We start from the raw sequence: 27,458 nt of genomic DNA on the forward strand, positions 1-27,458 counted from the left end.
TGTATGTGTGTGTGAGTGTGTGTGTGTGTGTGTTCGACGAAGCCTGACACAATGTCCTGCTGATTCTTCTGTTGGATGTGATGGGGTGATGAGTGACATGCCTGTGTCGTTGATAGCAGTCTGTCTGAATAGATTCACGCCAAATGGGACTGTGCGAGTGCAAGTGCTGTGCTGTATGTGTGCGTTTGGAAGTTGTGCTGCTCTCTGTGCGTGTGGGTCAATTAAACAAAAAAAAAAAAAAAAAAAAAAGGCTTTGAAGTTTGTGAGCTACACTAATGTAGACTCTCCTTCAAATCACATATTCGTCTTCTCCCCATTTGATTTTCTATCTCATTCTCTCTGCCCACCCCCCCACCCCCACCGCCTAGGCACACTGTGTGTCAATAATGCTACCAGCTGCTCCACTGCTGCTCCTCTGTGTGTGTGTGAGAGAGAGAGACAGGCAGACAGCGAAAGAGAGGCCTAAGTCTGGTGGACATAAAGGACTTAATGTGATAGGTAATTACGTAGTCTGATCTCACATACAGGATTTAAGAGCTAACTATACCGGCCGTCTCCTGGAGACACACACGTTAATGTCTATAAATAACTGTCATATGACAGTGAGATAGACAGATAGATGCTAAATAGATTGATAGATGCACGGATGGATACAGGCTTATCAGTCTATTCTGTGGGGTAATATGTTATTATGTGGGGACGAATAAAAAGCAGGGTGAACCAAGTTGATACCCGCAAACGCGTCAGCAGTCAGGTCGCTATGAAATAATGCGATACCTCGAACTCATACACAACACTGCAACTATGCGAACAGTTTGGGCTTTTTTTTTTTTTTTTTTTTTTCAGGACCAATTCAGCTTTTCATCATTGATTAATGAAATGTACAGAAATTGCTCAGGTTTTTTTTTTTCCCTCAAGGATCTAATCCAACCTTTAATTTAGGGACAACACACACGCACACACAGAAGCAGGAATAAATGACGATTATTATATTCAGTTATTTATGGTTGAAAAGGCCTTAAATTAACATGTATTAAGTATTCCAAATTATATAACATACAGCTTGAATCATTATTTGTATGTTTAATCCCTACAGGTTTCCATGCCATAGAAATGTTCGAAATTCAAAGAGACTTAAAAAAAATATATATATAATATTCATCTCAATAATTTTTTGCTGCTGCTAAAATCAGATGATTCAAAGAAATAATAATAATAATAAAAAAAAAACTGTTACTTTGGCAGGTAGAAATTTTAATCGTAATCGTCGAACGCTCACTCTGGTAGAATTGGAGAAAGACAAACAAACAAAAAAAAAAAAACGGTTGCTGGCATAAGATGAGGCAGGTTTGCCCTGCATTACGTCTCACTGATGTAGCTTCCTACCAAATTATTAGAGATAAGAACAAAGGCATGAACAAACGAAGAAAATGAACAAATAGAGGAAGAAAAAAAAATGAATATAACGATGTTCGATATGGATCCTGGTTGAATGGAAGTAATATAAGAATTTGATATTTATTCAAAAGCATTCAGGGTTAAGGGAGTTAAGGTGAGAAAGACAACCCCCCCCCCCTTCGCCCTCCTCCAGTCTCCTCACTTCCTCTTCCTCCCTCCTCCTTCCTCCTCGTTTTGCCATGCCCTGGCACCCCTGTCATTTGTGTGACTGCTGATCCTTGCAAAGAGGACAGATGAAATATTTCTCCTCCAGTGTATGAGGCTTTCTGTTGGGGCCTTGCAGATATGATGATTGGGGCTGACGGACGGACGGGGGTCCTGAGTTTTGAAGTCTGTAACAGACAGCGGTGGCTTTGATAGCCCCTGCTCCTCTTGCACTAGATCACCAAAGACATCAGGCGAAATGAGTGGAGAAAGAGGAGGAGGAGGAGACGGGGTGTGGTGGGGGTTGTGGGGGGGGTGGGGGGGTGATGGCGAGGAGGGTGCAAAAGAAAGCTAGACCATGGAGGGAACAAAAGCATCTGTAGAGTGGTCAGGGCCGGCGGTGGGAGCAGCAGCAGCCGTCAGAGGCTTTTTGAAGTTTACACATGGCCCTCCCCTCCATTTCTCTCCCGCTTTCCTCCAATTCCAGTATTTCCTTCCTTCCCTGGAAGCCTTCAGCTTCCCTTGTTCTTGCTTTCTTATGGCCTTCTCTCTTTTTCACCCTTCGATACCCCAAGTTTCACCCAGGAGAGGGTATGCCAATGACATCTCGGTGTATGTGCTCCGCTCCTGTCCCCCTGGAGATTTCCAAAACCCATGTCAGAGCAATCATTAACCCACCATCAGTTTGCTTCAAAGTGCTTCCCTTCAAGTACAAAGAGCGAGGCATGCTGCTGTCTAACATCTGTAACCCTGCTGTAAACCCACAAATCAACACAAGTCATCAGTCAACGCAAATATAATAGCAAGTCCTCCCGTTTACAGCATATATGTCATGTGGCCCCCAGTCGGCCTTTCTGAGGAATCCTACAGCAGCATTTCCAGAATTAGCGATTCTGGAAAAGTAATACTTTGCAAACAGGCAACTTTTAAAATAATTTGTTTCTTGAACACAGTAATAAGCCATAATTACTCTATGGTTAAAAGACAACTGAACCGAGCTCCACTCCAACGTCCCTGTGAGGACTCTGTCTTATGAAACAACACCGTAATGATTTCCCCTGTTCTTATTTACTGCAACCACTAAAGAGCTTTGTCATTGGGATGTAAATATATTTTGGGAATTTGTTTACAAGATTGATGCCGACCACTGATGTACCTTAATAACGTTTCAAGACACTTCGTGCACTAAGGACCAAAGGGGCTATATGTTATGGGAGGAACATTTCCAAACACATGAAGAAGGTGGAGAACACCAGCAATATATGGATGTGTGTTCAATACTTTATTTTGCGTTCCACACTTGCAACCCAGGACCATTTGAACAGATTTATATGATAAGATAAAAAAGGTTTGCCATAGTGATGACACAGGTGAGGACAGTCTTATGAATCTATGTCTGTAAACGGCAGATTTAGAAGGCCTCGTCATCGACGATGTTGCGATGATGCAAAAGCATACTATTGTGAGCCATTTGTAAAGAATATGTCATGAAGGAGTTTTGAGTGGAGGTCCTGCTAGCTAAAACGTTAAACTTTGAGCACCACAAGAATTGAAGAGTCAGCAACTCGAATCAGCACTGGCCTCCATCTATCCATCCATCAACCATATCTGCTTATCCTTGAGGGTGGTGGGAGACAGAAGAAACATTCAGTCCGATTTTAAGGCAGCTTAAGGGGACGGGAAGAGGGGGGTTTTAAAACAAGGGACTCGGTTTACACCCAATTTCATATAAAAAGCGAATGAACTTGTTCCCCATTTGATCCTCACTCTGTAGATTACAGTGTGTACAGTGATACTAGTTGACACCCAACAGATGGCTTTTGTCAGGCATGGAGAGCAAGAGTTAACCCAATCCTCTGCTCACCCTCCCTCCCTCCCTATATCCCTCTCTTCTTTTTAAATGTCTCCCATATAAACAGATTTTGTTGCTGCTTAAAGTGGGCTCAAAATTAAAGCGTATCGTTTTACACACATATTGCATGCATATTACGGGGCCCCAGCTGGTGGCGGGCTGCTCTTAAGAGCCATATGATTAAGTTAGAGGTTGGGGTATCCGATAAGATTTGAGCTCTCTGCCTCTCTCGCTATCTCACTGCCTATTTTACTGCAAACTTATTAAATGGAGGAAACAACATTATTTTTTTCCTGAGTTTATGTGTAATTATTGTCACACACCTGTGACTCCCTGCCATCGACGAGAGGGAAGAGGAGAAGGGAAGGGGGGGGGCGGGGGTGGTGAGGAGGGGGGAGGTGGAACGAGAAATGTCGTTGGAAGCAGCGGGAGTCCTCGTTTCAGAAAAAAGGGAGGAGGATAAAGAGGAGAGGAAAAACAAGAGCGCTTGTTAATCAGGCACTTTCTGTCACTGGCTGAACACTGATATCCTAATGATTCACACCGAGATAGTGACATCATAAGGGAGCGTGATGGAGAGATGTAGAGGGAGAAAGGTAACAACAGGGAAAAGTGGTTGCAAGTGAAGGAGGAGGAAATGACAGCCCCCTCCCTCACACACACACAAAAAAAGGACAGCTAGATTTGCACAGACAAGATGACAGAAAGCATGAAATACCAAAGAAGAGATATAAACCAGGAAATGTCCCTCTGAATCTGTCATTGCATTCCTCACAAACAGGCGCTTGTTTAATTTGAACAGAATGTTTCTCAAGGAACGCTGTTGTGAAAGTTTTTCAGCCAAGTTTCAATCTGTAATTTCTCTCCCCCCCCCCCACCTCTCTCTCTCTCTCGCTCTCTGTTTTGCAGTTTTTTCCTCTGCAGACCACCCTGTCGAAGGCAACAGCATGTGATCCGATCCTCAGAAGACAAAGGAAATTACCTATTAAGTGGGAGAGATGATCTTCCTTTAGGCGCGCTCCAAAAAAGTGACTCACGATGTTGTAATTGTTTACCTTTGACTCGGACCATAAGTCTCTCCTCCCTTCTCTCTCTCTCAGTTCGGGGTTGTAACATAATATTTTAGCAGTGCTGCTTTCAGAAGCCCGGCTCTCACTCTCCTCTTTTTTTTCCCCTCTCTCTTTCTCTCTCTCTATCTGTTCTAACAGGACAGATGTCATCACCCCAAACAGTCTGAGTCATTGTACGCCTCCACACCCCTGAGTAACCCAAGGACATCAGGGAAGAGAGGACTGTAATTTTACATTTTAGACATTTAGCTGATGCTCTTACTCATGGCAACTTGAAGCTTCAGTGTTTTGCTCAAGGACACGCGGACGGCAGCAGTAATGTAACGAAATAAATCAAAAGGAGGGCTGCTTGTGTGACCTGCGGTTATTACTCAACAAAAGAAAAATACAATTGTGAAAGGAAAAATAATCATTTCAGATAAAAAGCCCTTAAAATATTCTAACAAACATCACTATCAGGCGGTATTGATTTCGCTGAGGAAGATTTATCTCGGTCTAAACAGGTGATAAACTGTGTTCTGTGAACTCTCCTCCTGCACGGGGGGGACGGCGCCGACTTCAACTTATCAAACGGCGACTTCTGTAATGACTTGTAAAACAGTTCCAGCAGATATTCGGAAACTTGTTTTTATTGATGTTGGGAGTCAGCTGGGCGATTTCAGCAGGACTCAAAAGGTTGTTTTATTTTTTGATTCTTTTTGCGCCAGTGTTTCCCCCCAAGATTGAGAAGATCTGAGAGGAAGGAAGAAAGTAAAGGGGGTGGGGAAAAAAAAAAAAAAAAGCTGGAAATAGTGTCAGTGAGCGAGAGGGCTGCATGTGCCTTTTTGGGTGTAATGTTTTAATAGAAAGCAGATGGTTCCAGATGCAGAGCTGAACACCGGTGATGACACATCTTTAATATTTTAGAGTGGTCTTTGCTGTAAATGTTGCAGCAGCTGTTTCCCCACGCTGTAAATCTACAGTGTTTTTTAATTCTTTTTTTTTTTTTTCTTTTCCCTTTTGTGTGTATTTGTGTGAGTGTGTGACTGACAGCTATTGGGTTTACTGTAAATTACAGAAATGAATATGGAAAAGTGATGAAAAGGCAGTGAAAGGGGAGGAGGCTGCGCATGCGAGTGTGTGAGAGTGTGTGCGCGCCCTGACTGTTTGCCGCTGAATCAATTCCTCCTCATTCTAAACCCTGCTGATTATTCTCTTATTTTAGTTTGCTAGAGGCGACTCACACGCTGTTGCCCTGTGAGTATAGGAACTGATATTCAAATGTAAAGTGATACTAAAATAATGAGATGGAGGGAGAGGAAGAGCAAAAGAAAGGCTGATGCAGGAAGAAGGGGAGGCAGGGAAGATAAATATATATTTGTATTGTGTTTGCGTTTGCAGCCGTCGGTTTAGTTTTAATGTCAGCGTGGAGGAGAGAGGGTTTTCGCCGATGCTTCTGAGTCAAGGTGATTGTCATCAATTCGCGTCTTGGCATTTAAACCACCCTCTTCAAATATGAGTATTTGAAATGCAAATACAGCTGCATATGCCCCAGACAAATTAAAAGACACACACAGGAGTTGGGGGGGTGGACAAAAAATTGCTTTTGAAGATATAACTTTTTACTGGTTTTTATCATCGGAATTTGCATTGTCAAACCTTCATTTCTCTTTGCAGAGAGAGAGAGAGAGAGGGGCTAAATAATGTGACTGAGAGCATAAATGGCATATTACCTGCTTATATATTTATTTGTCGTTGCATTCACCCGGCAGAAGGAGAGAAGAAAGACCAAGAGGAGAGGTGCTGTTTTTATCTTGCCCTTGGCTTTACTGTTTGTGCCTCGCGGAGTGTGTTCGATTAGTTGCTTTCTCTCTCTCTCTTTCTCTTTTTTTTTTTTTTGAACACAAGACACAGTGAGAAAATATGATACACATTTTTCCCCTCTCTCCATCTCTCTGACACTACAGTTATTTAAACATCAATAGCCATGCGTCTTCTTTAGCACACATTCTTTCTCATATTGATATTTGTATATGATCATTACTTTTGGCCCTGCACGCTTTGTTATACTGCATCAGCTTCAATAGGTGTAAGATCCAATACTGCAACCTCTGCATTCAAGCCCCCACCCCCAACCTGTACAAAAAAAACAAAAAAAAAAAAACAAAAACAAAAAAACAACCCCACAATAAAATTGTTTGGTTCACATTAAAGAACTACGGCAGATAGGGCTGGACTGCAGTTGCAATAGATTCGGGAAGGTCCTTACATTTTTCATTGTAAAATAATAAAAACTTCAAGGGAATATGGCGACAACAACCCCCCCCCCCCCCCACCCCTCATCTCCTCCCTCCAACAAAGGTTACAAAATAGAAAAAAAGAAGAACAGCATTGTGTTCAAGTTAAGAGCCTGGAAGAAAGACACGTTCTTCTAAAACTTCAGGTAAGCTGACGGCGCGCTTTCACAAAGAGTTGTGCCTGCTGCCTCACTCCTGATAAAGTTGCAGAGTATTTGTTTTCTTAACAAGCCGAGCTTTTATTCATTTATTTGTTTATTTCTTTTATATGTCAGATGATGAAGTAGAGGAGAAGGAAGTGGAAGAAAGGAATGCATATGTGTGTGTGACAGACGGTGGCGATCACTGCATCCCTCCAAACTCAATGTAATTTTTGGGGAATTTTGGACAAAATGACACCTCTTCAAGTATTTCATGTTGTTTGTATAAGATATACCTAAGTTAACAGGCGACCATTGAGTGTGGTAGTTGATGTAGGAAGATGAGAAAGGGGGGGTTGGGGGGTGCGGGAGGAACTGTGGGTGACGACTACCTGCAGAGAACCAGCGTCCAAATGAGAACATGATGACAACATCAGAGAGTGAGAAGACGGACTGTCTGCGAGATGACAACAGTATTAGACAGAAGTCAGATAATTAAGAAACGCACTTAGTGTTTTGTCAGAAGTGGCCGTCACTGCTGGTGATGGAGTTTTAGCGCCACGTGTGTGTGTGTGTGCGTGTGTTTTTATCTTGTGCTCCATAATGCAGATAATGAGCCCATGAAAGAAAAAAGAAGAAGAAAAAGATGAAGGGAAGATGAAGAAGAAAAAATGAAGAAAAAAAAAAACAGTGAGAAAATGAATCAAATAATTAAAATGAGAAGTTGTGTTCTGTCCACACAAAGACGCCAAGTTCTTTTGGGTATTTCAGATGTAGCTGTCCAGTCAGGGAAAACGAGACACATCTTGGATAGGAAGCAAACAAGAGGGGTGGCAGAGGATGGGAGGGAGGGAGGGAGAGATAGATGGATGGAAGCGAGTTGGGTGGGGGGGGGGGGCACAGAAATAAACCCAACTCCCATCTGATGAGCAGCTTGTCCATAATACTGAATCCCAATCTCTTGCCAAGTCTGCTTCCTGATACAGAAACACGATAAGTGCAGTTTTTTTTTTTTTCCTCTTCCTCTTTTTCTCATTCTTTTGGCCTGGCAGCATTCCTCCCCAACATTACAGATAATCAGGTGGTTGTTTTTTTTTTGCCCTCCCCAAAGACGCAATAGTCAAATCAAGAAAAAAAAAAAAAAAAAAGTGGGGATGAGGAGGAAGAAAAAAAAATATAGATGTGTTCATTCATCTCTTCATGCGGCCAACAACTACAGGACAGATGATGTGGCCATCTTGAGATCGTTTGTCATCTGTCGGGCAGCGGTGACCTTGCAACCAACGGCGACCATTGCACTGATATCATCTTTTAGAAGAAGAAAAGAGAGATACAGAGAGATAGAGGGAGACAAAAAGAGAGAGGAGCTGTTGTTTTTGGTAATAAAGACAACATTTATGCCTTCCATTTGCGCTGCCAGTTAAAAGAGGCACAAACATGGAAATCCATTATGGAACGCTTCTTAAAAGTGTGACCAATCCTTGTTCAGTCAATTAGAGTCAGGAGACTGAGAATATGATGTTTCTCTGTTTAGCCCCCAACGCATACAGATCAGCCTGGATTTGATGATGGAAAGAGAGATTTTTCTCTCTCTCTCTCTCTCTTTTTCACTGAGATAGATTGAGGGAGAAAAGGGAAAGCAGAGAGGAATGGATGGAGGGGCAACTCAGCCAAGCTCTGCTTATCTCTTTTCTTCTCCTCTGCTTTCCTGCTATTTTTTACCCTACTTCCCCTCCCATATACAAAAGCATTAATGTGCGCAGCTATGTGCTTTGCCATTGTTCTGTGTTTAAAAGCTTAAAAAGGGACGCTGTTTGTGTAACTGGCAGAGTTAGCAGTGCGCGGCCGTGTCCAAAAAGCCCGTACTTAAAGTTGCTCTGTGAGAAAAAAAAAAAAAAAAATAGGCCGCATAAAAGGGAGTGCAAGAAAAGCAGTTAATAAGAGTGGTTACCCCAGAATGAGCGGGGATGAGGTTTCACATTAAAAAGATTTATCTTAAAGTATGGTGCTAATCCCTCCAGTTTTAATCCCACACACACACACACACACACACTCACAACTCACGCACACACAGACACGCACCCTCTCCTCACGGCACCCTTTTCATTCCTACTGAGACATAATAAAAAACTATAAACCATAAACTTCTTACAATTTCTGGAAACTGGCAAATGCAGGGCGTCCTGATTTTACAAGGATTCCTGGCCAGTGAATCACAGAGCTCGGAGGACTCATCTCTCTCACAGCAGATTATTAAACCAAAGAGGAAGCCATGGGGTACGACGGAGGGCAGCAAGGACAAAGGCAAGAAGAGGAAGAAGACGAAGAAGAGGAAGAAGACGAAGAAGAAAGAGGAGTGCATGTTTGCTATGACCTATTTGATGATTATGGTGATGGCAGAGGTTGTGGTGATAGGTGGTGGAGGGGTGTTGTCGTGCTCTCTGTCACACTCGGCTGTGTCATACAAGCTGGATGGATGCCTCTGTCCACTGCAAGCTGCTAGAACGAGGAAGCATATGGGTGTATGAGAACCTCAGCCCACTTCATGAATATTTGATTCATATTTCCTGTGTCTGTGTATGTGTGTCTGTGTGTGCGAGAGAGGGAGAAATAAACGTGAAGAAAGGGAGGAAGAATATTTCTCTCTCTCTCTCTCTCTCTCTCTCTCCCTTTCACTTGTCATTGCGAAAACTCACAAGGCTTACTTTGTGGCATTCTAATCATAATTGCCAATCCTGAATACAAATCTCTCAGCGCTAAACACATTGAGTGAAATTGAAATGACAAAACGAAGCTCATATAACACTGTAATCAAAGATACATTCAAGGCTGCGGAGGGGGTGGGTGGGGGGGGATTGCAGTTGAAGAAAGGAAAAAAAAAAAAAAAAAAAAGTTGAGAGTGTTCTTCCGCAACCAGTAAGAGATGAGGATCAGGGGCCAGTTATTAGCCCGGCCGGGGGAAACAAAGAGCCCCAGTGTTGGAGGGCGGCTTAATACTGAACCAGTTACTGTACCTTTCAAAACTAATGTGTAACCATATCTGTTTTAAAAGGAAGATTCATATTACTGTGAATGCACCACAAAAGTTGTTCCCATCCCTGCAACCCAGGAAACTGGAATCGCACTATTACCCCCACCTCCAAACACACACAGATTCGATTGTAGGACTGGCCTTTTCTGGAAAGCATCCAATTTAAAAAGACGACAACATCAAATTTTTTGCAATGATGTTAAACGTCATTGGCGCTTTTTTTTTTTTTTGACTGAACAATGGTGCTTATTGTGCTTTATTGTTACTGTGGCGACTCAGAAAGGTCACCGTGGGTGTGGCCGGGCAGACAAGGGCGACACTGAATGAAAATTGGGTTATATGTGATCAACTAAGTTATTAATCAGATTAAAATGGATTCCCTCTGCCTGCTGTTTAACTAGGCAGGATGAAGGAGGGGGAAAAAAGGGAATGAAATAAAGACAGATAGAGGGAGAGGAGGGAAAGAGAGGCAGAACAATAGACCAGTGTTTACTCATGCGAGAGCAAAGAAAGTCATTGTTTCGGGAGCTGAAGTCACTGTCGCAGATGAGTTTTCGATAAGGGCCAGCTCTGCGACACTTCCCACTGCAGGTAACCAGTTTGTCTGAGAGAATGTGCCCTTGCCATGGATGCCCCCTAGCTTCATCCAGGTAACCTCTCTAATCCTGATTAAATCACTGTAATTAGAACAAGCCGTGTTCCTCCACCCCCATATTTCCCTAATAAAACAATGCAAGCAGTTTAAATCTGGTTGCTGGGATTTGCAACGCAACAATGCAGTTTATATCCATCTCTGCCGAGGAATTAAGTGTATTTTCTAACTGCTAATGTTATAATGTTGCCGGCTTATTTGTCTCGATGCACGCTATTCTTATTCTTATTCCCCCTGCGGATTGTCTTCTCTCTCTCCGCTCTTTTTTTTTTTTTTTAGCATAACTTTGTTTATTTGAGTCTTATTTATTTGTTCCTTGGTGCTTTTTGATGTTTAAATCAAACACGTTTTAGCGAGTGGTCGGGATCATCTTTCACTACAGGAAATAATGCAAGTTATTTGTCCTTAATTGCCACAGAGCGTTTCAAACACGCCAACTCACTGCCTATGTGTCTATACCTGTGTATATTTTTTGTTTTTATTAGTATCACTGCGTGCATCCATTGATGTGGAATAACAGAGGAAATAAAAGTTGACATTGTTTCTTCTTTTTTTTCCCCCCTTCTCTCCCCCCACAACCCCCTGTTTCCCTCTCCCTCTGCCTCGCTGTCTGTTGTTTTTTATATATCTGTGTTCTTCCTTGAAGTTGCTGCGGCATTGTCTCATTATGTGTCGACTAGCTGTGTAAGTGTAGTTATTATGCCTGCGCGTCTTTGCCTGGCGGTACTGTCTCTCTCTCCCTCTCCCTCTGTTGTCTCTCTCTGTCTCTCCCTCGGAGGATGAGGAGCTTTATGAGTACAACTCCTCTGAGGCGTCCTCTTCACATCTCCAGGGCGCCTGGGGAAGGGAACGTTGCATTCTTAAGAGGAGCAACTCAAACTGAACAAAGTCTACAGGAGTCAGGGAAGAAAAGAAACAAACAGCAAACTAACGAGACGGGAAGCAGAGATCATGTCAAATATATTGGGTTGGAAAGGCCAATTCATAACCTATTGTTTCATGTTTTGCAATATTGAATATGACGCGCGCCAACGTGGCTGTAAGTGCACTGGGAGGAGGGAGGGCATCCAGACTCACATATATATTTAAAAGCACTTTCCCAACAGACACACACATACACAACATATGAATGTGGTCTCCAGCTCCCAGTAACCTCCGAGCTCCCACGCTGTATTCACTCCTGTTTCTTCAGTAATGAATAGAATAATTGTCATGTAACTTTGCAATCACCCCGCATTCGTCTCCATTTTCTTATCAAGAGCAACTCGATACTGCCCTTCATTCACTGTATTTCACTTCCAGGAAACGTGATGTGGCCAATATCAATGGCATTATTAGTGACGATGGCTGGGAGAAGAATATGAAGCCTTTTCAAAAAGGAACCTTTCAGCAGGCGGCAGCAGTTGATATCTGGGGAATTAGCGAGGGGAAAATATTTTTAGAGCCATCACATCTGCCGAAGAGAAAAGAGAGGGAGAGAGAGTGAGCAACAGGTACCTTCCTCGGGGCTTTTGACAGCAGCTATTACACTAAATTGCTATTTGAAAACTACACTATTTGCACTTTTAGGTGACAAGGTGATAATTCACCTCTGCACACCTTAAACTGGTAATATTGTTGTGGACATGAAACAGCGGCTTGCTCTCAGCAGCTTTCAGAGCTGTCATCTCAGCATAGCGGTGGCACACATGGAGAGCCGGGTATCACCAACAGTCGTCCTCATCTTCTTCTCAGTAAGAGACAGGCCTCCAGACGGCTTAATCACTGGAGAAGCCCCCCGTGCCCTCCAGCAACAGAGAAAAAGAAAGAGGGAGATCGAGAAATAAAGGAAACGGGAGGATCCCAGAGTGTGGGAAAGCGAAACGCTGGAGATCTGAGAGGCAGGAAGAAGGAGAGCTGATGGACTCGCTTTGGTCTGAACAGACAGACATCAGTGGCTGAACTTCAGTCAGTCAGATACTGGTCAAACTTCTGGTTGAAGTTTTAATTAGGTTAAGCTGTTTACAGGAATCTTTGCAGACCTGAAATTGAAGTATTACAACCACGGGGCAGATGAAGAGGCTTCGTGCTGGAAAAATTTTCATCAAGGATCATTTTGTTTTAGCACAAAAGTTAGGTCTTCCTTTCTTAAATCTGGAAATGTGACAGGTTGCAAATCTCATATATGAAGTGACACCACTTTTTGTTTGCACATTAAAAGCTGAACCCAAAAGGAATTCAAATTACTGCCTGATGGTTGTATCCCTCCTGCACCCTGACCATTTCCATCCATGCCCGTTCAGACTGATTTAATATATGAGGTGAGGACTATGAGATGATTTAATAAAATGTTTAAAGTGTATTTTGTCACTCTGAAATTTTAACCATGAGAAGCTAATCATTCCAAGTGACGATTCTTGTCAAATCCAAAGAGATGACAGACACAAAGTAAAATACTCGCTTCAATAAACAGAAGATGCAAACAATAGGCCTTACTTATGGATGTGTAACTGCCATGATTAAGGCTTGTTTAAGCTTTTCTCGACATTTTGCAGTTTTCACTTATGGCCACAAATGTTGGCCGCTTGGCAAAAGTTGCATATGCTGGCCTTAAACGGACCTCCATTTTAGCCAAATGTTTTTGGAAGAGGAAACGAATGCACACTGTCAAATGATTACCCAGAATGCTTCCAGTGAATGTGTATGACTTCCTAACTTTTCAGGCATTTGCAGGGATGGAAACCATTAGATACACACGTGGTGCAGTGTGTATGTCATTCGTGCAGTTCATGCAGAACTGTATTATCAAACTGTCTGCACCGAACGTGTGGAGAGAATAGAAATTGCGGTGGGGCCATGGTGGAACGGCAAAAGTTTGATAAACAGGAAACGCTCATCTGGTTTTACTTTTTCATTTTTCTTCCCTATTCAGAAAAGAGACATTTAACCATTTCGCTCAAAAAATTCTGACGTTTCTGAAAAAGGACTGTGTATCGCCTCCATTCGCCCTGAGTATGGATCCTGTGATGTGGCTCAGGCAGCGACATGCACCTGCACCCTCTGCTTCTCCAGCGACAACCTCTGAACTTTCAGGCCAACTTTAAACATACAGAATAATTACAACGATGCAGGTGTGTTTGGTGGATAATGATACCCCAGATACCCCTTTCCCACTGATCAAAGCAGTTTTTTTAGCCGAGCAGCAACCGCTTTCATGACAATTAACCACCTGATTAAGGACACTGTTATAGACAGTTACCATTTTCTGCGATATCACAACTTCTTGCCGGGTGTGTATGGAAAAGAGCGGGATTCAGGGTTGTGTGGATAAAGGGTCAGTTTCACTTTTACTGTTGGCTGCTAAAGGTGAGCGACATCTCGCATGATTCAAGAGAAGATGCAATTTCTTGCAGAAGCAAAAAGGCCCGTAGTCCAGTGTGTGTGAGTCTGCATGTTGCATGTGACCATCATGTGTTTCTGTGTTTTTTTTATCAGATGCTCTAAATTTCTGCTTCAAATTATTTACCTGATATCTGATCCGTTCGTTAAAAAAAAAACAAACAAAAACCATTCTTACCATCTTGTGCATAAACTACAAACCCAGGACAACACTCAGTGTATTTTGTATTTTAAAATCACCACCAGGAGGTAACATATAAAAAACAATGAAATACATGATAAAAAAAAATCTCCACAGTTTCATAAATCCAAGGATTGGACTCAATAAAGTGTAATAATTACGGTGAGTGATATTTGTGTGCATGAACACACAATTTTACTAACTGTATCTGTTACCAGCATATGTGCATGTAACAGCATGTGTGTAAGCATGTGTGTGTGTGTGTGTGTGCGTGTGTGAAGCTTCATTTGTTATGCCTACCTTTTTTCCACTTAAAGCAGAAAAAGTGAAAATTACACCAGCTATACCAACTGTGATCCACTACATCTGCGTTTCACAGGGAGCCCACCATCCCACCATATGTCCTCAATTATCATCATTGCTGTACAGAACCTGTTTCGCACTCACACACACGCACGCATGCGCATGTGTGCACTCGGCAGCCTTTCATTGTAAGGATTTAAGCTATAAGAATGCGGCACTCGTGGTGAGTTCAGACCTATACGGAGAAGAAAAGCTCAGCTGCTTACCATCACACAGACAACTGGACACCAATGATATAACCAATCCCGTATTTAAGATGAAAACACACACACACACACACACACACACACAGACACACAAACACACACATGTCCTTGCACCTTTACAAGGACATCTGTTGATATGATCCAACACCTGACCCGACAACAAAATCTTGAAGGGTCAGAAAGTAGCTGGTCAGATTGTTGTCACTATGTAACATATAAAAGTACACAAACACACAGGACAAAAAGGCTAATCACATTAAAGGGAGGCCGGACAATTCATTCATCTACAACCGCTTATCTGTTTTCCGGGTCGCGGGGTGTTGCTGGAGCCAATCCCAGCTCACATTGGCTGAGGGCGGGGCACACCCTGGACAGGTCACCAGGCCATCACAGGGATACACACAGAGAGAGGCAGACACCAACAACCACTCACTCTCACGGATAATTTAGAGCGACTAGTTAACCTAAACGTGATGTCTTTGGACGGTGGGAGGAAACCCACACAGGCACGGGGAGAACATGCAAACGCACAGAAAGGCCCCAGGACGGGAACCGAACCCACAACCTTGTTATTGTGGCGCAATAGCACTAACCACTATTCCGCCATGCTGCCCGGAAAAATAAAAGTGTTTCTTCTTTTAATGTTCGGGGTTTACACTTGGGGCCAACATTAAATCAAATATATTTTCAAAGTGGGAAAGGAAACGAAAGGAAAGAAAGCAAAAAGAGTTACGGCGGCTCATTATTAGTCATACCAGCTGTGTGTCAGTCATCTTTAACAGTTGTAATTGACTTTATTCCTCAGTTTCATGTTATTATGCATTCACTTAAAGGCCATTTAAACAACAACCTGTGAGGCGACGCAAACGGTGTGTTTTTAATCAGAGGTGGGTACAGCTAACTAACTAATGATTAAGTCCCACAAACTGGTGTGTGTCAGTTGTGTCAGTGTTCAAAAAAACGCATCTATTGGAAAACATGACATGCCTGATGGATCACTCCCAGTAGAGTTTGTGGGATGCTGTTGCAAAAGAGTCAGAATAAAAGCGAACGATCCTATCAGTCAGCAGTAGGATGAATTATAATGTCTCAATGAGATGTTTACTCATTGAGACACTCAGACTTTGTGTTGGAGCGAAAATACAGTTTTTCTCTTTCTGACACACAAAATATTTTGATTTCAAATTAATGATCAATATTTATGTTATTACTATTGCTATTATTATAGCGGTGCATAAACCTCATCAAATGTTTAAATTGGCCCACGTTTCGAATATTCCTACCTTTATGTGCCTCTTGCTATTATTTGATGACACGATGTAATATGTGTGTTCATCCTCCCTAATTGACAAAAATAGACAGTTTTTAGTGTCATTTAATGTGTGCACGGGAGGTGACGCTCCTAGAGAGTTTTTATCAGCAGCAACAAACACCAACAAACAACAGCAGCGAATTATAGAGCACGAGGCCAGAGTACTTGTAAATTGAGAGTGATAGGTCTAATTGATGAGAGAATATACAGCCTTCTTCCTCTCTCTCTCTGTCTCACTCACTCTCCCTCCTACCCACAAACTCTCTGTTTACGTAGCCTACTTCTCAAATGACAAGAGGTGCTCAGCTATGAGTAGCTATCTCTAGGTCCCCAGCTCCGGCTTGGCAACCCCTGTCCCCACCCCTCAACCACGCACCCACCTGCCGACCGTCAGAACGTCCGGTCAACATCAAATATATTAAATGAACAAGGTGGGCTTTGAGGTAATGCAAGCAAAACGATGTGTGGAGCAGTGGTGGCATGTATAGCACAGTTTGAATAATGAAATAGTTCGTGTTTGATAATGCATGGCTATAGATAGGTCTCCGCTGCAGCCAAGTATTGATTGTGTTAAGCACATCTACAGTAGAGCAAACAGCATGGGGTTCATATCAATCTTTACACAGCACGGTGTACCTCAGTAACCAGATACCTTGTCTGATTACAGAGACCTCAGGGCCACTGCTACTGTTAATGACATTTATTGATAAATCCTCAGCCAATTTAGGGATGTGTAGTTCAAAATTACAGATGTGTGGAAGCGTGTACGCGGGTTACAGAGGATATGTGTGTATTTGTTACGTGTCAAAGTGCAAGTGGATTCACGTGCATGGTACCCACTTCCACACTTTTTGCCCACCCCCCGCATCCCATCCTATGGGCATTGAAATGAAGAGCCGGCCACTCCAGACGTGCTGTGCGTGCCCTCCAACAAGTCCCATAGATTCAGAGGAGAATTTCGATATTAATGATTCATGCTGTATTTGCATACAAACCTAATGCAAACCCACTCCAGATAATCACATTTTTCCAGGTCTGAATTGAGTTTTACGGACGTCTTTGCTACCCCCGCCACCGCCGCCACCACCACCACCAAATAACACTGTGGATGCGTGGCTTCTGCTCTCTGTGCCGAGGGTGACCCCCAGCACAAGCGGCTGTTTACAAGTGGACACATGAATAGAGATGCTGCCAGTGTTTTTTCGCTGTGATACAAGTGTGTCTAGTTTTTCCATCCAATGTGTTGTGTGTGTAGCTGAAGGAGCAATGGTCACCTACACAACTTATTTAGAAGCAAATTCACCAAAGTGCTCGACTTGAGTACTTTTACTCTTCCGCCACACAATAATCTCTCTATTTTTGCATATATATGATCTAAATAATCTAATAATAATAAATAATGCACATTTATGTGGTTGCTAAATATGAGGTTTTTAAAAAAATTTTCTTACTGAATGGCTCCACAGCGGTAACACAATAGTATCGCAACACGTGATATAACACGGCTAAATACTTGATGCTATCCATCATTATGCACTTGTACTAAACATTTAATTAGGCATTTCGCTGGCTGTGGAGTATTTTTCCTTTGTGGTATTATCTCGTTCTGATATAAGCAGTGACCTTACAGACACTGTGGGATAGTAATGGTTGTAGCTTTAGCAGTACAAACAGTAGCCTCTATAAAAAACAGTAGATGAAGGTATGGTTTATTCCTGCACACGCAAAAGTAGACAAGTCTTTCTGTAGTAGTGCTAGTGATTATAACAGCAGCACTTGTGGCTGCAGTGGAGAGGCTGTAACAACAGTGATCATCGTATCAGTCCTATTAATTCTCGCTATGGGTTTTACGTGGGGGCTACAGCACACAGTTCATCAGAGGTTAACGGGTAAAAACTGACAAACACGTTCGTATTCACACTTATCGGCAACCACAAGCCTCTTAGTTCATTTCTGAGCTTCCAGGGAATTCAACCTGTTCTTTACTGAAAAGATGCAGATAAAGTAAGCTTCGAGCATGAGATGCAGTGTTACATTATCTGCATATCACTGAAACAGTATACACATTTAGCTGGCGGCTTGGATGAAAGCAGACTTTGGTTGGGCAAGTCACGCAAGGTCACGTAAAGTGCTGCGACAAACTTCCTGTAATTTTTTTAGAATTCTATTCTGCTTTCAGTGACATTTTAAAGCTCTGAGTGGCAACTATCTATTACCAGGAAGTTGGATTGACAGATTTATAACTGTGACTGACTGAGACAGGGAGAAACTAACAACATTGTAAGAAAGGCTTTTGTTCCAAAGAGAAGGAATTATTCAAATGTCTAACATTCTGGGTCGCAAATGGCTCTGCCCCCATTACATAGCTTTGGGTTTCCAAGCTAAGATGTTTCTTTACTAAACCACACATATGCATGTATATTTATAAATCAATCCTTTATCATTAAGATGGCCTAACGATGTCAAGATATGCAAAGAACCTGGCTCCATCGCAGTGGGTAATAGCTTGCCAGACGCAAAGGTCAGATGAACACATGCAGCTGCACTGCTTCATAATGAAAGGGGCCACTATTATATGGATTAATGCATTTTATACTGTATCTTTACAAAGCTGAAATCTGTAAACATAAACTGCAAATTTCAAAGTGATATTGTGTATTGTTTCATTACGCATGCAGAGGCAAAAATACATCACTACATTTGGCCCAGACTGCATCTAATGCTGACGATATCTGGCACTTAAGGTAAAGAACAGAAAAATCCTTTCTGTGGAATTTTTACTTTTATCCTTTGCTCGTTTTGAATTATGCTACTGATTGGATGACAAAAATAAGTAATCTATGTTTTTCCTGCAGGTCCTGTCTTTGGTGTGTATGAAGTATGAAGTCAGTGTTTCACAGCTCAACAGCAACTTTAGATTTTGACTTTCTTTCTATAGAGACACTTCAGCAACCACCCCTAAACAGCAAAAGAGCATTGTAATAAAAATAAAAAAAAAAGAAAGAAAGGAAAAGACTTCCTTCTTCAGTCTCAAGGAGCAGCTATAACCTTAGCAGAATCATGAAAGTTGACAGTTCATTTTTCACAGGGTCATAGATCGACGAGTCTTATAAAGTAATGGGCTTTCGGGAGCCAGCTTTATGAGAGCTAAGATAGTTAAGAGACATGTGGGGGAGATGGCATGGGGAGCTGAGGTCCTGCTCTGACTCATCTAGGGTTATTCCCTCCATGCTGTGGGGTGGGAGGGAGGCGCTGCACTCCCAGTAATATAAACGTGTAATAAAGATTAATCTGTTGCTACTCGCCAGGCTGATAGCTTCTAAACTTGCTTGAAATAAGGCTAAAATCACTTCAGAGCCAATCTCAAGACCTTTGGCAAGTGTCTGAGATTCCTGTGTGGGTGTCAGGGAGAAAAAATGTATATGTGTTTGTCTTGTGTGTTTAATGTTTATATGTATGCAGTGCTGGGGAAAATTCAATTTGTGCTTCAAGCACGTGTATTCATCTCTTTGCATGTGGTTTCTGTTTCCATAGGTGGATCTATGTGGTTGAGAGCTTTCTAGCAGTTACAGTGTTGTTAGGTATAAACACACTTACCAGGTGCATCTAGCCTCTTCATGCCCCCCGTGGGTGTTCCTCCTGCCCCGCCCCCCAGGCCATTGAATGCAGGGATGTTGTCTTTGCTGTAGGCTCTGAGGACAGACAGCATGTTCATCTGCTGCTCGAGGTGGGTCTGCTGCTCAGCCTTCAACAGTCCTGGAGGACCTCCGGGAGACAAAAGGCTCAGGCTCTGCTGCCACTGCTTCTCCAGCGGCAAAGCTTGGTTCTGGTTTTGGGGAACCAGAGAAAGTGGTCCCATGCTGGAGGAAGACCCTGCCAAGCCAGCACCGCTCCTTGGGGGCATAGGAGAATCGTCTTGGAGATGTTTGGGGTGGTTCTGAAGGTGGTCCGAGGCTGGACTTCCTTCTTCCTCTCTCTCTGTGTCCATTTGCCCTTCCTCATCTCTTTCTTCCTCCCTTTCAGCCACTCCTCCCTCTTCTTCTTCTTCGTCAGAGTGATTCTGTTGCTGCCGTCTCTTGGGGGTAGCTGAGGGGGTCTCATTGGCGCTTTGCACCCCGGCCTTTACAGTATCATCATCTGATCCTACTTGATCATCAGCATCTCCATGGGAGCCCCTCTCACCAATCTGGTCATCCCCAGCCGATCCTCCTCCAAAAGCCTGGCTTTGTAGGTCAAGACCCTGCTCTGTTGAGGTTATATAACCCTGAAGGCTTTGATTCGCCCTCGGTGATTCATCGTACAGGCCACCAAACCGTCTATAGAAGTCACTCTGGAAAGGATTGTAGGTCTGGTCCATGTGGTTGTTCCAACCTCCCTGGCCTTTCTCTCCATCTCGGTCTCCATCTTTGTCGAGGGCCATTCCAGAGGTTTTGGTATTGGAGGAGTGAAGGGTGGAGGTGGTGGGAGAGGTCTCTCCATGAAGCTCCTTTCCTGCATCAGAGCGCTGCAGCTGGGCCTTCCCCAGATGGTTGGCTTGGAGGTGCAGAGCCATAAGCTCCAATGAGGAGGTGGAGAAAGAGCAGAAGAGGCAACCATGCCATGCCACATTGTCATGGATGGTGACGGAGGAGCCAGGAAGAGAACCGGATGCAGATTCAGGTCGGACTGACACGGACAGATCAAGTGGTTCATACTGGGATCCGGGTTTGCCAGGCTCAGAGTTTGGTTTGCCTTCAGCCTTATCCTCTCTGTCCTGGTCAACTGACACGGCCCACTTGGCTTTGGGCTCACCATTGTCATGGTGGAGCTGTGCCTGGAGCTGGACTGGACTCTGGTTGCCCTTGATATCTTTCTTCATTGAGCTGAGGACAAAGCTGTCCATGAAGGCCTGAAGCGAGCCCTGAAAGTGGACTCCATTTCCCATCATGCTTTGGTAAGCCCTGCTTAAATCGGAGAAGCTGGCAGGACTATCTGTAGTGGCTGAGGCATGGGAGGAGGGGCCGTCGGCAGGCTTCATGTTCTCAGCTGAGGAGGTGGAGTCAAAGCGGCGGTCTCCACGATCACGATCTCGATCAGGTGGTGACATCATGCTGGCTGACGCCCACTGATGCGGCAGCAATGGACCTGCCCTGAAGTCCAGGTTGGATGGCATTCCCTTGAAAACGTTACGAAGGACGTCTGGTCGGGCAAAGATGCCACCAGAGGCTGTCTTCGTATGATCTTCTTTGTGGTCAGAAGAAGTGGTGTGGCCAGAAGATGGGCCTGAGGTGGTGGAGCCATTTTGACGCTCACGGTGGTGGCGTTCCAGGTGGTACTTCAAACTGGCAGACTGGGTGCCGGCATAGTCACAATGAGGGCACCGATAGGGTTTCTCTCCTGAGAGGTCAAGAAAGAGACAGAGAAACAGAAAGGGAAAGGCAGGGAAAACAGTGAATAATTAACCTGATTATTAGATTGACTGGATATCAAAATCTATTTATTGGAGCAGGGAATGTGGACCCTAGGGTCATGTAACCTCCCTGAACAAAGAAAATTAGGTCAAATGAGTTGAGCTCACAAAAAAGATATGCATTTCATTAAGTGCTATAAAAAAGGGGATAATTTTGCAATTGCCTCAATTTCAGTTGGCATCAAAACACAACATGCAGTTTCTAACTCCTCAAAGAGAGATGAGGAAAGAAAGTGAAAAAAATGTGAAATAGAAGAATTAAAAAAAAAAAAAAAAAACAGAAAGAAATTGATTGAAAAAAAAAAAAATGATAATGGACAAGATCCAGTCTCTTTTCTCATCCACAGTCATCAGCTTTGTGGCCCTTGGTTTATGTCACTGTATGCGTATTGGGGTGTGGGTGCACGTGTGTGTGTGGCCATTGGAATATGGGTCAATCCAGCTTGATCCAGCAAGTACGCCATCACCAATTGAGCCATCACTCACATCATCACAATAAAAAACATTTCAATATATGGTGCTTTCAGTCCACTACAAGAGATAATATTTTCAACTGACAACAAAACTATCTGGATGTTATCTGCGCGTGCACAAGCAAGGGCAGAAGCCTGGCGTTTGTGTGGTTTGCCTGTGCATGGATCCATGGTTGTTTGGGGGTGGGGGGGGGTGGTGGCACTTGGGGTCATGCGGCCTCTGTTCTGGCCTTGCTTGCTGTCAGGACTGACGATGAGAATGCCATTTCTCTGATATTCCCTACATGCAGTTCATCTTGAGGCGCATAAATCAGCCACAGCACAAGAGCTGCCTGTCCACTGCAGTTATACGGAGAGCAAAAAACATGGATGATGCACTACAATGCAAATATAAGTTGATTTTTAAGTAGTAAAAAAAAAGCCGACATATGTGAAACACATGCTTTTGCAGTTACATGGAAGCCCTCTGATAAAGAACAATATGATTCACAACAGGATACACAGATCAAAGTGATTTATATCACGGCAAAAGAGGGGTGAAGCTGTTGTGTAACATTTACATATATTTATTTATGGTGTTCACACATATTCATGAATATTCTTGATAATGGTATCACACTAGCATTATTCTGCCAGAAATGGATCTTCCATTGCAATGATACTTATGGTGAAAAAGAACATATCCTGCAAGCAATTATAATAGGCTTGGAGCCTGAGCCAGCTTTGGATTCATTAAACAGTGAAGAGAGAGGGAAAAAATGTTAAGCTTGATTTTTTTAAATTTATTTATTTATTTTTCCTTCTTTTTTTTTTTTTTTTTATGTATACACATAAAAAGTTCCCAGAGTGGAATTTCTGTTAAAGGGAAAACAGTGAGAATGGAAAAAGGCAGTTAGAGAAAATAGCGAATGGTTGTGGCGTTTTGTGTGAATGCACATTTCTATATATACAGTATAGGTTCTTAAAATGTTTAGATTATACACATGGAAACCATTTTATAAAAGGAAAAAAAGGCATTGTTACGCAAGGCTGGCTTGAATGATTTAAGTCGGGCTGTGTAGTAAATCATGGATATAATTAGCAAATGGCATACTGCTCAAGTAATTTATCATTATTTAGAGGGCACCATTCCAGAAAAAGACTCTGCGATCTGCAGACCTACTGCAGAGTTCTCAAATAAAGGGCCACAAACACCAACTCAATACAATATTGATACAGGCGAGGAAAGAAAAGGAGGGTATACAAAAGAAAATTGAAGGTAGAAATGCTGAGGAGAGGAGGGACAAAGAATAAAGGAGACAAAAAAATAGAAAGAGCATGCAGAGACAGATAGCCCCGACTATAGTTAGAAAGACAGTGATTTGATATCTTTTCTCTTACATTAGAGTGGCTATGAAGCATAGAGTATATTTAAAATAAACCATATGAGATGAGCTTTTAACGCAATAAGTGCTTCTCCTGTGAGCTGCTGAACAGAGGCTCAGTGCTGATTTAATAAGGAAACGTCCCTGATGCAAATGATCATTCTCAATTCCTCTAACTGGACAAAATGATATTCTAGGAGCCAAATTAGACAGAAATTAGACTGATCTGATCTTTTTTTCCTCCCATTGTTTTTTTTTTCTTTCCTAATGTTAATGTTCATGCGAGGGAAAAATAAAGATTAATGTAGCATATTCATATCTGAAATGAGGATGAAAATCACAGGTTGTACGTTTGACTCTCCCCTTTGATGTTTACAGACGAAGGTAAACTGAAAACAAACGCGATCGGTTTCTTCCAATTTTCGACTAAAATTGAGAATTAGAAAATATGAGTCAGAGAAGACGAGTGAATCGCTGCATCTACTTCTGTTTACGTACGTGTGTGTGTGTGCCTGTACACCATGTGGAATGTGTGTGAACACATGTTTATGCATGTGTGTCAGGCCTGAGCCTGTGTGTATGTATGTGTGTGTTTGTGTCTTAGAGGGCCATTTGGACTGGCTAAGACATCTGCTCCATCATACGTCAGGGGCCTGGTGTGACATCTGGGGAATATACTGTATCCTGCCTTGCAACATTACACACAATTTACTGCTAAAGGTCATTATGTACCCGTTAATCCACTTTTAATTGATATCAGCGCAAACAGCACAACCTCCCAGCCACATGACAGATCACTGCCACCACAAAACCAGGAAATTACTGTTTGGTACTTTAAAAATAGATCGGTAAACTTTTCCCTTCTTTTTTTTTTTTTCTCCTTCCCCCTGTTGTCCTTCTTCACTTCGCTGTTGCGCTTTGGACATTTTGTTCCCGACAAAGGTGAATGACAGATGTGCCGATGCAGCCATCTCAGCGCTGCCTTAAAATACTGCAGCTCATAAACATCTAAGTGACACCTTTGTGGATCTAAATTATGATTCTCCTGATTACTGTACAGGGACATGCTCCTCCACAGTGTGTCTGCACGTCATGTTGCATGTACTTGTTTTCTCTGGCTTTGTGCGACGGGTGAGAACACCACACAAATACCCCCCAAAAAATGTTAAGAGGGGCAATTAAAGCAGCTTGGTAAGATATGACACACTTGATGATGAATTTTCGTTTGCCAGAGGGATAAAACAGAGAATGTTTTAGGAATAAGTACTTACAGTATGTCAATAGTTACTAGACGGTTGGGACATACATTTAATTTCCCTTACAGAGAACATAGGACATTTGGAATATGTACATCTGCCCAAAGGCAAATATAATGCATAAAGGATAAGGACCAGGATTCTTTACTATATGCTCAATAAATCTAGCTCTGCGAGAAGAAAGTTAACTGATAACGCAGCTGTAGTTTTGGCCAAAAGTCACCCCAACACAAGTGAATAATGTCATTTGTTGGGGATTACTCTTAGCTGTGGTTTAATACACATTTTAAATAGTATCGATAGAGTATCGACACAAAATATTATAACGTGTTTAATGCCGTCCAGTGCAACAGCAATGCAGTATATATACTCACATGCACACGTCTAAATAGTGTGTGGATAAATATTGGATCTATATGTAGCAAAAAGAGAAAAGCAGCTGGGGGAAAAAAAGGAAAGACATTAGGAAGGAGATACTGAAAGAATTAGGAGTAAAGGGAGGAAGGAGGGGGCAAAGGATTGAGAGGGATGGTGTGGGAGATCACAGGTCCCTCTTGATTTATCCTGATTACAAGGTTAGGTTAAGGTTAAGTGACATGGGCAAGTCCTGGCTCGCCTCTTTCTCTTACCCCCTCTCTTTGTCTCACCCTCTTATCGTTTAAAGGTGAGCAGGGACTCTTATTGGTTATGCAGCCCTGCCTGAAGTTATGTGTGGCTATTGTCAAGAGTGAGGACCTTTTTATTTTTTACACACAGCTGCTTACTGCTAAATAGTGCCTTGTCCAGAAGGGGACAATCTGGGCCTCTAATTGCTGTCACTGAAGCCTAGATTCATTATGTGACTTTCCCATTAAAATGTGAGCATTAATTTGTATAATGAAATATCACCCTCTGCAGTGTGTTCATTAGCTGTGGCCCCACACTGTAGTGCCACAGCAGCACAATGTTAGCTACCTAGAAAACTGTGGTTAATTTTGCTAATGGATATTTTCCCACTCACTGTTCAAGAGGAAATTAATACTGTAACATTAGCTCTTTAACTTTTGGAGAAATTTAAATTCACTTCATTCCTTTCAAGCTGGTGTTAGTCGCTCATTAATCTCTGCGTTGCGTTGCACAATGCTGCCTCGACCGGCTTGGTAGGCAATTCCATTGTGTCACTCACATTGAATTAGGATGAAGGCGAGCGCAGCTGTCATCTGTGAATTTCTCTGCATTGTCACCAGAGCACAGAGAGGATCTTTAGCTGCTGTAAAAGTCATCTCGTGGATGTAATCAGGATGTCACAGTGGAGCTGCTATGATTAGGTTATAGGGATGATTTAAAGGCCACATATTGGGGATGCATCAAGCTGTTTTTCTCTCTATGTGTAGAGGACCATGCTGAACCTGTGCTTAGATAGGCTCACATCCAAAGATACATTCCACGGCAAAAACAACATCCTCTCTAACCTTTCTCACTCTTGCTCCTGCGTGCCGACGGCTCCTTTTATTTTATTGTACTTTGCAGACGTGAATAGATACATGTAGAGTATTCTGTGTGGATGAAATTAGATGGACCTACTTGTCTGTGTGTGTTTTGCCAAATGAATTTGTGCCAGGACTGGGCTGGGCTGAGGTCTCTGCTTTCTCCACGATAAAATACGGCCCTCATGGGTATCCTTACTGTACTACTCAAAGCAGACATAACTCAGTGCTCTCACCACCTTATAACAGATGCTTCCTGAAAACCACCACCAGCACCTCTATCACAGCCTGGCTGCGACCTGGATGTACTATTTAACATAAAGATCTTAATTATTTGAGTATACACCAGCTGTAGCATGCTACAACATAAAGCATTTCCATTTCCTATTTCTGTTCCAGCTCTGAGGAACACTACGTGTGTCTTATTAAGGAGCGCAAGAGAGGGTTACAATGCTGGTGGTCTCTTGCTCTGCCTTTAAAGTGCATGGAAAAGGAAGAAGAAAAAAAAAAAAAAGAAAAGGAGACAGAAGGAGAATAAAAAGAAAAGCAAGCTTTGATTATTCTCATCTGCAAAGGATTTCCATTTCCAGTTGTGAGCGTTTCAGCCTCACGTCCCTCCTGGCACCCAAGGATTATTTCGTAGTGAAGTGTAGAAACTAACAAAAAGGTTAGAACGGTCAAACTCAAGCTTTTCAAGTACATCTTGAGGGACTGAGGGTTAAATGTTTGACAGCCAGAAGAGGAAATTTCTCGAAGTCATGATTAGTATTAATATTCCTTTTCCTGTATTTTCATTCACTAGACTGTGTTGAGTCCAGCCATGAAAACAGCGCTTTGTTGAAGCATTTGAATTAAAGTTACAGATATTAAGATGTACATTTACTGAGGTGATTCAGGTAATCCCAGGAGAAGTATCCCTGTTATATATGCTATCATTTATTTTTTGTAATATCTTTTGGATTTAAGACATTTTTTGGGACTTTCTGGTATGTGTTTATTGCATGGTATTTCTTGGACTTAAGTCAGTATTGAATGAAACTGGCTTCTTAAAGGCTTACATGGGGAGCCAGCATTCGGTGAACAGGGCGCCCTTTCATGTCGTTAAGGTTCTGCCCAACAATAACTGTGTGTCAAACTAATTTTTATCTTTGGTAACCACGATTTTTACTTAAAACATTGCAGGATCTGTGACATTTTTTTCGTTGTTAAAGCCAACTTTAGATTAACCAGTTCTTTATTTGCCTTTCTTGCCAGGAGCTTTAAGCACAGTTGGGTTTACAGGACTCAAGTGCCCTCATCTGAGCAACTACATCATCAGAAGAGACTGGACGTTATACTGAAACCTGCTGGTTAGCAGGTTAGGATGGTGACTTAAGCAGAAGGAAAA

The 27,458-nt window shown here is 42.6% G+C and overlaps 1 protein-coding gene across 1 annotated transcript in view; it reads right to left on the reverse strand.

Annotated features, from left to right (window-relative positions):
* The window catches only part of znf536 (zinc finger protein 536), a 199,025-nt gene that overhangs the window by 20,799 nt on the left and 150,768 nt on the right, over positions 1 to 27,458 (reverse strand). Inside the window, exon 7 of the mRNA XM_029497423.1 lies at positions 19,661 to 21,439. Coding sequence (XP_029353283.1) covers positions 19,661 to 21,439 — 1,779 coding nt within the window. The remainder of the gene's footprint in view (positions 1 to 19,660; positions 21,440 to 27,458) is intronic.

The sequence above is a fragment of the Echeneis naucrates genome, chromosome 3 (genome assembly GCF_900963305.1).
Source record: "Echeneis naucrates chromosome 3, fEcheNa1.1, whole genome shotgun sequence".
NCBI classification, from domain to species: domain Eukaryota; kingdom Metazoa; phylum Chordata; class Actinopteri; order Carangiformes; family Echeneidae; genus Echeneis; species Echeneis naucrates.